At 50.9% G+C, this 12,422-nt stretch overlaps 1 protein-coding gene across 5 annotated transcripts in view; it reads right to left on the minus strand.

Annotated features, from left to right (window-relative positions):
- Sfxn1 (sideroflexin 1) overlaps positions 1 to 12,422 on the minus strand; it is a 36,934-nt gene that overhangs the window by 22,507 nt on the left and 2,005 nt on the right. For 3 of the 5 annotated variants that reach the window (XM_076856322.2, XM_076856321.2, XM_076856323.2), the window contains exon 2: positions 3,036 to 3,207. In XM_076856322.2, the coding sequence (XP_076712437.1) occupies positions 3,036 to 3,199 (164 nt within the window). In that variant the 5' untranslated portion in view covers positions 3,200 to 3,207. Of the gene's footprint in view, positions 1 to 3,035; positions 3,208 to 6,549; positions 6,813 to 12,422 lie in introns of all 5 variants that reach the window. The other 2 variants (XM_076856325.2, XM_076856324.2) reach the window with 1 other exon arrangement.

Below are 12,422 nucleotides of genomic sequence, written 5' to 3' on the forward strand. Positions count from 1 at the left end.
AAGGAATCAATTCTCTCACATGCTTTTTGGAAATTATTAATTTCTGACTCATAGCAACGACGTCCCCTCCACTGTCCTTGCAAGCCAGCTTATGTGGCCACGAGCAGCAGGGACTCTGTGGTGTGACCCTCGGGTTCCAGGGTCCTTCTGGCTCTAGCAGGAGCTGCAGTCTGTGCCTCAGCTCCTCTGCCTGGAATGCGGGCAACATCTCGTTGGCCTCTCCTGCTGCTGAGGTGCAGGTGGGCAGCAGGAAGGGCACGGGCGGGCCTGGTGCAGGGCTCGGATGGGCTTGCTCCCTGCACTGCTCCGCTGTGGTTCTGATTTCTCGGGCTGCAGGTGGGCCCGTCAGTGCCAGGCTTTGCTGGTGAGTCACAGAGATGTGGAGAGAGAAACCGGCCGGCAGAGCGCACTCTGACTCGACTTCTCCAGGTTTCCCAGGTTGTTTCTCATTGTGTTTGCTATTCTACTTTTGGCTAAAGGGAGTGTTTAGGAAATGCTATGTGCCCCGAGGACCTGTCAAAGACGAGGAAAGCTGTGTAAGGATTTCCTACGACTACTGTGTTTTAATCAAGTCCTATTTTTATATACTTTATCAAAACCATTTTTTCCTATCTATTGGCCCTGAATCATACTGCGTCTGATTTCCTACAGGAATCCTCTCCCTTTCTATTCCACGTGCCCTCTCTGCCCTCAGGAAGCGGGGAGGAGTCTGCCTTTGCTGCTCCTGCACTTTTGTCCTCTGGGATGAAGACAGTATGTGCAGCACCCCGCCAGACTCCGGCCCATGGGCACTCTGCACAGAGGGAGGGGCTGACGGAGGGCCAGGCTTGCCTGCTATTTTAAGGATTGTCTTTACCCACTTCATGGATGCTTGTAGAAATTCCAAGTTTGTTACAGATGACGTAAAAGAGATCATCAGCTGGCCTTGCTTGAGATGGGGCAGGTCTCTGGAATCCAAAGATGTTTCCTTCCTGAGGCCCCGGGTTCCTCCTTCAGAGCATCACGCAGCCCACCTCCACTCGCCCTCCTCTACGCCCTTCCGAGATCTCCTTCACCCCTTTCTCCTTCACCTACCCCAGGTGTTACTAGCCATGCCTGTGGGCGGTGGGTGGGCTACCAGAGGTGAGAATACCCAGGCACGCTGAGCCATGGACTGCTGCCTGAGGCCACTGCCCCTGGCCCTGCAGAGAGAGTGGGCCGATCCCACCACACCCTTGGGAGCACCTAGGGTCACTCTAGACCCTACTCCACCTGTCCAAGGTGCCGCTTCTGTGGCTAGCTTCACAGCCGCCTTGAGGGACAATTTTGAATGGCCTCTGAGGTGCCCAGGTCTTGGCCATCCTCCTGCCGCTCTCTCCCCAGCCTGCACACGGGTCTTGGCACCCTGATCCTTTCTTATGGCTTCTGTTCCAGATTCTCCAAGAATAGAGAACGTTCCCCAAGTTTCTGAACCGTGCTGACTGCGAGGTCATCCTTTCCTCCTTGTTCAGAGCTTTTCACAGGCTCTGGCTGTTCTGATGCCTTGGTGGCCGCGTTTGACCCCTGGCTGAAGCTGGCCACCGGCCTCAGTGGCGTGGCTTGGGTGCAGGGCTTCTGACAGCACTGTCCCCAGCTTCTAGTGCCCCTCCTTAGAGCAGGGGCTGGCACTCCTCCCCACAGCCAATGTGGCCTGCTGGATCAGAGACTTTCATATTTTTTAAAAGAATTGTTTAAAAAAAAAAAAAAAAAGCAAATACTCAAAAAATTAAGAATACTGTGCAACAGTGTGGTAGCCTCTGTCGCTGGGTTAAAATACGACAGAACCAACCTAGAAAGAAGAAAGACATATTTTGGCTCGTGGCTTCAGGGGTCTTGGTTCATGGTCACTTGGCCCCCTTGTTTTGGGCCTGTGGTGACAGAGGACACCACGGCAGGGCTGTGTATTGTAGGAGGCTGCTCACCTCAGGGCGGCTGGGAAACAGAGAGAAAGGGGTTGGGGTCCCAAAGCCCCCTTCAAGGGCACGCCTCCCACAACCAGCTTCCTATCCTAGTACCTCCCAGGGTTTCCCCTCTTCTGAGCAGAGCCTTACTTGGCTGGGGACCAAGGCTTGGACACAGGAGCTTGTGGGGACTTTCTAGGGTCATACTAGAGCAGGGGCCCTCTTGGTCCACAGGAGCACTTCTCACCTCGTTTTGTAGGAAAATTGCCAACTGCTGCCTCAGAGTAGCTCCTCCTGGGCATCCCGGGGACGGCTCGAGACTTGCTGCCCCTACTCTGCAGACATCGAGCCCCTGACATAAAGGGGCTGTGTCTGCTGCGGCCCTGCACCCCCCACGCGCTTGCTTCAGGTCCCCTCTAATAGCCTGCCATCCTGATTCCATATGCACACCAGGTGAACAGCGGTGACACTGCTGTGTTCAGGGGATGAGGACGAGAACACAGGTCTGCACATGTTCACGACAGAGGCAGGATTTGCCTTTGTTATTTTTGACATCTTCAGCCCGTGGCTGGTTGCATCAGTGGCTCAGAGCTGGTGTTGTGGGACTGCCTGCGTCTACCCAGGTGCCACTCTGTCCTCACACCTGGCACTTGGCTGATGGGGCGCCTCCCAGATTCACAGCCCTGAGCCCCGCTCTGTGCTCCCCTTCCGACGCCTCCCTACAGACTTCTACCCGCTGCGCTGTATCTCCGAAGCAGGGCCCGCCCCTGATTCACAGCAGTGTATCTTTTGCACTATGCTGTTTCTGTTCAGAAATGAAAGATACTGTGGGTGGTTGTAGCCCCAGGGGTGACCATAAAAGAAAGGAGGTGGGTCAGGGCTCACAGATGGGGACCATGGGCAGCAGGAACGTGTGCCCCATTTTTAGGCTGCCCAGAGTCCCTGCTATGAGCTAAGGTTCAGCAATAGGGGGATGCGACAGACTTCCTGATTATTTTTGGTAAAAAGAATTTCATTGTGAAACAAATACTGCAAGATCACCAAGTGAAGGTTTAAAAGCAACCAACATGTTAATCAATTTACACGTTAAGCCAAAAATGTGGTCACTATCGTCACCTGTAATCATGGACTATTCTCTTTGCGTTCTCTAGTTGCTCATCCGTTAACAGGACGTTCCTGGGATCCGTCACGGTGAAGAAGTGACTGGCTCGTCCCACAAACGTGCTCTGATCCCATCGAGGTTCCTCGATGTTGATGTGCAATGGCAGTTCCCCAGACATCGTCCCGCCTGCAAAGCAAGAAGACCATAGAAGATCCACCGTCACCCCAGACTTTTGATCCTCAACCTGGTCTTCAAGGTGGATTGGCTCTTTCTGTTTATAAGCATCATTTTGGTATAAGTGGCAGAGAGGCCACCTCAGCCAAAGCTGACTCTGTCCCCAAGTCTCAATGCACCTTAACCAAATGTCACTGATTTTCCACACACTTCTCTTTATAAGTACACAGTATTATGCCACTCCTTACTTGATGGAAACCTAAAAATAGGGAAAAATAGAAATACAAAAGGGTTTAAAATAATATCCACAGTAACAAGGTCTGGAGTTGGAAATGCCAGGCACCCAGGTCTGCCTGCTTTCTGCCCCTGGGGGCAGAGGTGACTATGCATGCAGAGAGCACAGACGCCAAATGTCAGAGTCCAGCCAAGACACGGGTTCACTTGGCCTGTACAGCACATGAGTCACTAACAAGAATCAAAGGTGCCAGGTTACCTTCTTCCAGGTTACCTTCTTCCACGTACCGGGCACAGAGAGAAGAGCACCCGCTGCAGCCTGAGATGCCCTCGCAGCATTTCTGCCATTTACAGCAAAATGATGTTGATAAACAGAGCCTCGCAACCGTTACTTTTTCCCCTTAGTAATTAACCCGTTTCTCTGAGTAACATATGCTTATTTTAGAACTGCACTGTGTGCGGTAGGACATGCTTATTGTAGCATTCTGAAAAATACAAGCTTGTTATAGAAAATAAAGAATAAAGAAACAAAATCGCCCACAGCCGAGCTTCTCAGAAGTAAGCACCGTGCATGTTCCCATTCACTTCCTTGCAGACATCTTCTGGACACATTATCATAGAGATTGACACAATAACTTAATACTTTAATATCATTTAGTTCATGACAACTTCTATGCCATTAAATAATCATTTGAAGTAACACCTTTAATCTTGATGCTGCCTCAGTTTTCCACCATTATATGTGACGCTGCACTCTTGTCTGAGAATTTCTTCCCCTGACTGATGATCTTAAACTTGACCTTGAAGTCTGATGTTAACAGGTAGAAGGACCTACCCATTCGGAGGGCTTCAAACCACTGCTTTCCTGTGCCCATTTCTATTTCCGTGTGTAATACCTGTTCAGATCAGAGCTCTCTTTCTTAGGTCATTGTTCATTAAGTTACTTCTTCAGAGCTTTATGTTAAGATGTCATCTGCATGCCAGCCATGGTGGCATGTCTGCAATCCCAGTGACTTAGGAGGCTGAGGGAGGAAGACCACAGTGTGAAGCCAGCCTGGGCCATTTAGGGAAATACTGTCTTGAAAATAAAAAGGCTGGGGATATGGCTGAGTGGTGCAGTGCCTCTGGGTTCAATCCCCATCATCTCAGGGAAAAAAAAAAAGTCAGATGCAAATGCTAGGCACTCTAGGATTTGATAAAATCTCCAACACGTTCTGTGGCCCACTGGATCAAGACTGTGAAGGCTAGTTAGGGCCACAGCGAGGAGGAACCTAGAGAATGTGAAGCCACCTTGGCATTACAGTAGCAGCAGGGACAGTGACAAAGCAGAAGTCAGGCCTGCCCCTGTCCAGGGCGCTGGGTCCCAGAGAAAGCCAGCTGCGAGGCTGCTGGGATTACCTTCCTCCGAGGCCGCAAGGTAGCTAAGGTGTGCCACATGGCTCCCTCTGCTGAGTGACCACTGCTTTCTTATCTCCTGGAGAAACCTGGTTCTTTGTCTCCACAGGATCAGAAACTTTGCTCCTTGGAATCTCAACAGGAGGAGTGAAAGTCTCCACCCTGGCACAGAGCAGGGAGTGGCTCTCCAGCCCCGGGCAGCTCAGGTCAGGGGACTTGTGGACCCAGCATTCCCAGTCTACCTTAACTCAGCAGTTTCCAAGGACACAGGGATGCAGGTCCACGCTGCAGTCACAGTGCAGCCAGCCAGTCAGGAGGACCTCGAGGCCCACAGCTTACTCCTGCTGGTCTGGGCTGACCAGGGGATGAGCAGAAACACAGGGACACACGAGCTCAGTGGGAGCAGGTCCCTCCTCCTGCCTTCCACCCCCGTGTCCTCTCACAAGGGTTATTTGGAAAGAGGTTTCTATTGCTTGGAAAAACAAGAAAAAAGGGTCTTAGGAGCAGATGACCCTGAGAACTAGGAGATGATTCAGGAAAGTGGAGAAGCTCTCAGGATACCCTGGGTCGTTTTCCCTCCTCAGCTTCATCAGTCAACCTCAACGTCCATTTATCTAGGTGGGGAGGGCAGCTTTGTTTTTCTAATTCCCAAATCCCATTAGAGACAGTATTTTTGTAAAAAAAAAAAAAAAAAAAGAAAAGGAATTTTGAGAGAAATGAAAACAATTAAGTAAAAAATTAGAGCCCCAAGTTTTATTATTAGAGTCAGTAGACATCAAATGACTCTGTCAAACTGTTGTTTAAAGTGCTCGAGGCTAATTTCCAGCAGTTGGACCTCGTGATCGACCTGTGACAACTCACTCTCTGGCTCCTGCAGGCCATACTTGGAACTTATAATGACGTGTATGGTGCGAAACCTGTTTCGTCCTGATGTGTCATCGAAAAATGTCAAACATCATCACAGGACTGAATAGAACACAAAACCTGGCACGACTTCCTCCCATTTTTTAATAAGCCCACAAAAAGTTTAGTTCCCTTCCCTCTAGTAGATCACAATTTAAATAAAGGACAGAAGAAATTCTTTGCAGGAAAAGTCTGTTAGCCTTGGTTTTCTTTTCTTTAAATAAGGGCTACAAAGCCTGCGGGCAGCTCTCCAATTCTGTGACAGGCTCTTCAGCTACTTCAGAGAACAAGGAAGACACTTCCTGCCCCAGCAGAGGGGCCACTGGGCTCCCCCTGGGGGAAGGGGGAATGAGAGGCAGACAGAAGAAGGTCACTCCTCACAGTGGAAGGTGCCCGCGGTTTGGGAAAAAACAGAGTGGACATGAAGGTAGGCCGCATGTTCAGTAGGGCAGCCAGAGCAGGTATGGCTGGGAAACAGTACTGGAGCAAGAGAGAGGACTGGGAGGAACTGAATCCTGTGGGCATCTGGGGGAAGAGCATCCAGGAAGAGGGAATGGACCTTGCAAAGGCCCTGAGGCAGGCAGATGTCCAGTGTTTTTAAAGAATAGCAAGAAGGCTTATCTTGGGGGAGGTGAGGAAGAGGGAAGTGAGGGGAGAGGGAGAGGGAGGGAGGGAGAGAGAAAGAGATAAAGATACACAGAGAGAGGGGGAAAGAGAGGATCAGGGGAGGGAAGAAGGAGGGAGGGAGGGAGGCCAGGGGAGGCCAGGACTGGGGTCAGCCCAGGGGAGGCCTTTGCCTTCTGATCAGAGGAATGAAGTCACCTGACTTAGAATTCAGCAGGGCGCCTCTGGTGCTGTGTGGGGAGGTGGGGAGCCAGAAAGGAGCAGATGGAGCAGTGGCGAGGTGACAGCCACCCCGGAATGGTGCTGGCTGGGGCGCGGCAGGGAAGCCACCGGAGGGCTGGATGCCAGACGTTCTGCTGAAGGAGCCAACAGGCCTTCCGACAGCTCGGCGCGTGGGCTGTGGGAGCAGGAAAGGCAGGACTTCCAACGATTCCGGTGGAACCACTGGAGGAACAGCAAGCCTGGGAGGGAAAATGGGAAGTTCAGGCTCGAATGTGCTAAATGTGAGATGCCAAAGGGCACCCAAGTGGGGCACCCAGGCAGTGGAACGTGGAGTCAGAGTTCAGGGTGGCGGTCAGCGGGAGGAGGCGGTCAACGGGAGGAGGCGGCAGAGGCAGATGGCAGAAGCAAAGGGACTAAGGGCTGCACTATGAAAGTCAGGAAAAAGCCTGAACAAAGGTGGCCGGGTGGGAGGCCAGGGGCGTAGCATCCTGCAAGGCAGGAGTGGTGAGTTCTTAGTAACCTTGTGCCAAAGAGCTCTTGGTGACCGTTACTTCGTTCTGGGATAGTAAGGAGGGGTGGCACCCCTCCCCAGGGGCCAGTATGGCAGACAAGACACTGTGAAGACAGCTACCTTCGCAACTTCTAAGAATCCTAAGCAATGGTGGCAGTGAGTGTGGAGAGACGCTGGGGTCTCCCTGTCCCTGACTGGGACCTGTGCGTTCCTGCTAACCCCCTGGCACAGACAGTGGTTCTGGACTCACCAGAAACCCGCACAGCCTCCCAAAAGACAAGCACTACCCCTTCTCCTAGGAGCACAGGCACAGGCTGGGCGTGCGTGAAACTGTGAGCAGTTTCCGTCCTACATCCTGGTGTCCCACCCCGCCCACCACCGCCCGCCCAGTCTTGAACCAACTGGGATGCCTGCCAGGGGCAGCTGATCCCTAGTTTTCCCAGAAAATCAAGCACCAAGTAATCCTTCTTCCCTTTTAACTAAATTCTCACTGTGCATATTTTACAGATGAGGAAAGCAAGATTCTGAAACGTCATTCATGGGCACCCCTCACCTGCCCAGCAAGGGAGGAGACAGGGAGCTGGCTCTAACTGGTCTTCAACTCCAGGTTAACCCACCTAAGTTCCGACACTGGAAAGTCTCATTGCTGGCCTTGAACTTGTGATGGGCAGAATAAAGCCTGGAGACAGAGAAGATGCTACTTTACACCTGGAGAGACTTGGCTGTCGTAATTAGCCCAGGATCCTGAGGAGGAGATTATCCTGAGTACTCAGGTGGCCCCGCGCAATCACAGAGCCACATATGGAGAAGGACAGGCAAGGGGGCTGATGTTGTACGAGGTGACAAGCCAAGCAGTGCAGGTGGCCCCTGGGAGCCAAAGAAGACAGACAGGGACGCTCCTGAGGACAGATGTTAGGCGGTCCTGCCCAGTCTGGAAAACTGGCCTCCAGAGCACTAAGAGGCATTTTGTCTTTTTTAAGCTAATAAATTTGCGGTCATCTGTTAAAAGCACTAGGAAAAAATACAGCACCATTTCACCAACTTAAAAGGATTCCAAGGTGTGGTGCAAGCCAGGTGTGGTGCAATCCCTAGGTCCTGAGGCAGGAGGACCCAAGTTCAAGGCCAGCCTGGGCAACTTGGACAGACCCTGTCTGGGAACATAGCTCAATGGCACAGCATCCTGGATTCAATCCCCAGAACTGAAAACAAACAAAAAAGAATTCCACATGACACCATACTGGCACGAGAAATACCAACGAGACCCGATCCCTTGCGCCCCAGCCTTGGAACTGGGAGAACAATCAGGAATGCCATGCTAGCATTCCTACAGAAACAGCTGGTCTCGAACCAGATAGAATCTTGATTAGCTATGACCTCACGCTTCAATTAGATAGGCCTTTTTCACTCATGAAGTTACGCCTTCAAGCACGCGAACAGTTTCCCTTTCTCCACGCCAAATAAGTGGGTTTTCATCACCAGCTCTCCTGCCTTCTTATTAACTTGCCCTATTTCACGATAGTCAGTGGGGCCCAGGCAGCACACCTGGGGCAGGGAGTGGCTCTTAGGCTTGGGACCCCAAGGCACAAAGCACAGATGGAGGAGAGGACCCCAAAGTGAGGCTGGGGTCTCCCGTGGTAGGGTCCTGGAAGCTCCACTTGGCTGGATGCTGACAAGGGACAGGCGGCAGTGTTGGCTGCCCCTCAGGACATGCAGCATGCCCCCTTCCTCCTGCCCATCTGGTCAGCTGGCAGTGTGCTAAGCACCCTCTGGCTGGTAGAGGGTCTGGGCACTGAGGCTGGCACTGGAAGATCAAAGTCTCCTTAGAGAAGTGCTCTTACCACACCTCAAAGGGCAGGTTGCACACAATGCCAGAGAATGTTCAAGAATACGGTGTACGTGAGCCCACCAGCTCTGCAGATGGCATGCAGGACCAGGACGCAGTGGAGAGAGAATGTTCTCTTTGCCATGTCTTCCTGAGGCTGTGGCAGTTGGGCAGCTCTGCTGAAATGGTGTTTCCCGGCACTCGGAGCGGCTGCAAAGGAGACCTCCAGAAACAGTGCAATGCCACCTTCTACAGGGGAGCTAAGCAAAGAGGCCCAGCGGAGGCATCTGCTAGCCAGTGGCCAGCTGGCGGAAGAACTGCAGCCGCCAACCACCAAATGCTACGGTTCACACTCCCTGTTGGCAGATTACCGATGCTCCAAAATTCATTTTTATGGTCTGAAAATAAAGTGGAATGGGGAGCATAGAGGAGCGGTGGAAGCCATCCAGGTCCAACTGGCAACAGAGACATCAGATGGAACAGCAGTGGGGAGACGTGAAGTGACCCATCTTTTCCATGGAAGCCTGACCAGCTGAGCTGGGAAATGTGACTCCAGGATCTCCTTCATGGGTGATTTTAAAGAAAAATTGGAATAGTAAAGGTATTAAAATTTTTATGAGAGAGAAAAAATGGGACTAAAAAATTTTTGTGGTTGGCTGATGCCACTTGAAGCAAGGTGATTTTAAGTTACTTTCCTACTAATGACCATTAACATCTCCTAATTGCTTACTCTAAGACAGGCTCACAATGAACTAACGATGTCAGCTATTTGGAACCATGATGATTGCAGCATTATGTTGTATTAAGATAAGCCAACAGATTATCTTATGTGTTGTTGAGAGAGTGAACTCTTCAAAGGAAATTGAAACCACTTGTCCTGCAATTGGAAAGATGTCAAGATGCAACAGGCAGTAAGTCAAGAAAGCAAACACAGTCCACGAAATACAGCCTCTTTCTATTTCCCCAAGGCATCTGCAGACACCTTCATAAAGCTTACTTAGTACACACAGGCAGCCTCCAACTCTGCTGAGAAAGTCTTTAACTGAGTTACTAGATTGCTAACCTGGGCAAACGGTAATGAAAACCTTTTTAAAAATATCCATATCAATGGACAAAACCTGCTTTGAAATTTGCATGAGCTCCAGTTACAGGGAAACCAAAATGAGTGGCATAAGGAAGATTCTGTGGTCACGATAGGTCACATGCTATGGGGCCCACTGGAAATGCTGGCTAAGTCCATCTTCCTGAAGGTGCTATTTAAACTGTCTCCATTCTGTGAGGCACCCTGCCTCTCTTCCAGGATATATACCTTGCCTGATACTGTCGGGATCTCACAGCAGTGTAGGCAGAGGACCAGCCTGTGGCCCGGCATAGGGGCACCTTCTGCCACATGAACGCACACCCTCTGGAGAACACTGCCCCAGTTAGGACCATCTGAAGCTGGCAGAGCAACCCGTGGGCTGGCTTAGCTTGAGTTACTGGCTCCAAGCCACATGGTTCCAAAGCTGGCCACCAGTTATGTCACTTAGACACCCTGGATGGAGGGGTGAGAGGGTGTTGAAGAGCTACTTGGGTAGTAGTCATGAGCCTGTGCTTGTGGAGACCATGAATCTGAATTCAAATTTCAGCTCCCCAACTACTCGGAGCCCCACACACTTTAATCAATGGCTCCAGTATATGCATCTTTATCCACAGCCTAGGAATGGCCTACTAATAGCCATTACCAGTCACTCACTCCAGAGCCTAAGGGTCACCACAACTCCTGTGACAGAGGGCAGCTGGCTGGCGACCCCTGCTCCCTTAAAAAGTGTCGGTGACTTAGGAAAGCATTCTCTTAGGGATGTGATCCTGCAGAGCAGAGGTGAATCCAATTCTTAAGCAGCCTAGGATCAGTAAGCCCAGGAGACTCGAGATGGAAAGAACATAAACGTGGAAACCTCTTAACCTGAGGAAGCGGGCCTGCCGCCCTGCAGTGTGCACAGGCCTTGTGAGAAGACACAGGGCAGCCCAGGCTGGACAGGCTGTGGTCCTGTCGGGCAGCCCCAGCACTTCTGCCTCCGGGGCTGCTTGTGCCGGACGCTGAGCCTATTCCTTCTGGCCGGCTCCCTGGGCCCCTCCTGAGAATCGACCCTGACACCTGGGGAATGGAGACTGGACTAAAACAGACCCGAGGCCTGATGCCACTCCCTTTCTGGGCACATCACTGGGTGAGCTGCTGCACATCACTGGGCGTCAGGTTTCTCATCAACAGAATGAGAAGGGAGTAGGCTTGCAGCTGGCCGGACTGTGAAGCTGAGGCGTGCAGGAGGGCTGAATGATCTCTAGCCAAGGTAAAGCTCCGAGCAAGGCGCTTCCTGGAGATGGAAGCTCCCATCCACCCTGGTGGCAGCCTTGCCCCCAAATGCCACGGCTGTGGGGAATGCCGCTTGCTGCCCAGTTTCCCAGAGGTGATCAGAAAAGACTAGGGAAAATAATCTCCTCCTACATAAACTGCATTTCAAGTTTTTAGCTACCTGCCAAGGAAACCTGTAACCACAGGGATAAAACTAATTTTCCAAAATCACAAAGAAAATAGGTTACCAGGGAATGTGCTTTCTGAGGGAATTAGTCACAAAGACCTTTAACCTTGGCTAAAGATTAACAACAACAACCAGGTCATTAAACTGGAAACTTATTGTTGGTTAAAATTACTGTGGGTTGTTTGTTTGTTTTTGGTGGTGGTGGTACTGGGGATTGAACCCAGAGACACTTTACCACTGAACTATATTCCCCATGCTTATTTATTTTTTATTTTGAGACAAGTTCTCACTAAGTTGCTGAGAGACTTGCTAAATTGCTGAGGCTGGCCTTGAACTTGCAGTACTCCTTCCTGCCTCATTCCTCCCCGCACCTCCAGCTGTTGGAGGTTACAGGTACATGCCACTATACCTGGCAAAACTACTGTACTTTGAAGCATTTAAGAAACAGTCTATTGCTCAGTTTGTTTAGTTGGGGACAGGCAGGTGCAAAACCATCTACCAAGGTCACTGTTGTCCACTGTCTGGGGGTCAAGACTGAAGGTCAATCATGTTCCAGACACAGAGCTTTTCATGCATTATCAGACTGCCAAGTCCTCATTTACAGCCTTCCAGGATATTTCCTCTATTTTACACAGTTGCTCGGAGAAATTAAGTTCCATGCTCAAAACAACACAGTCTAGAGTGGCAGTTCTGACTTTGTACCAAAGTCTTGATCCTTTGGAGTTTAGGGGTGATGTATCAGCAGAGGACAGTCACAACAACTCAAGGAACCCAACAAGTAATCTACTAATTTCTGTTTGGCTTTGCAGGTCATCTGTATGGGCATTCCTTCCCACTGGGTGTGGCCACGAAGGAGATTAAATGATAGAAAGTGAATCGCAGGCCAGGAATTGGATTAGGTCAAAGAGCATTTCCACTTAGCAAGAAATCTATGCTGCATCTCTTCCCTGCTCCAGGGATGGTGCTGCATGGAGACAGGGGCCTGCCTGGAATCAGG

Source organism: Callospermophilus lateralis, chromosome 5, assembly GCF_048772815.1.
Source record: "Callospermophilus lateralis isolate mCalLat2 chromosome 5, mCalLat2.hap1, whole genome shotgun sequence".
In the NCBI taxonomy this organism is placed as follows: domain Eukaryota; kingdom Metazoa; phylum Chordata; class Mammalia; order Rodentia; family Sciuridae; genus Callospermophilus; species Callospermophilus lateralis.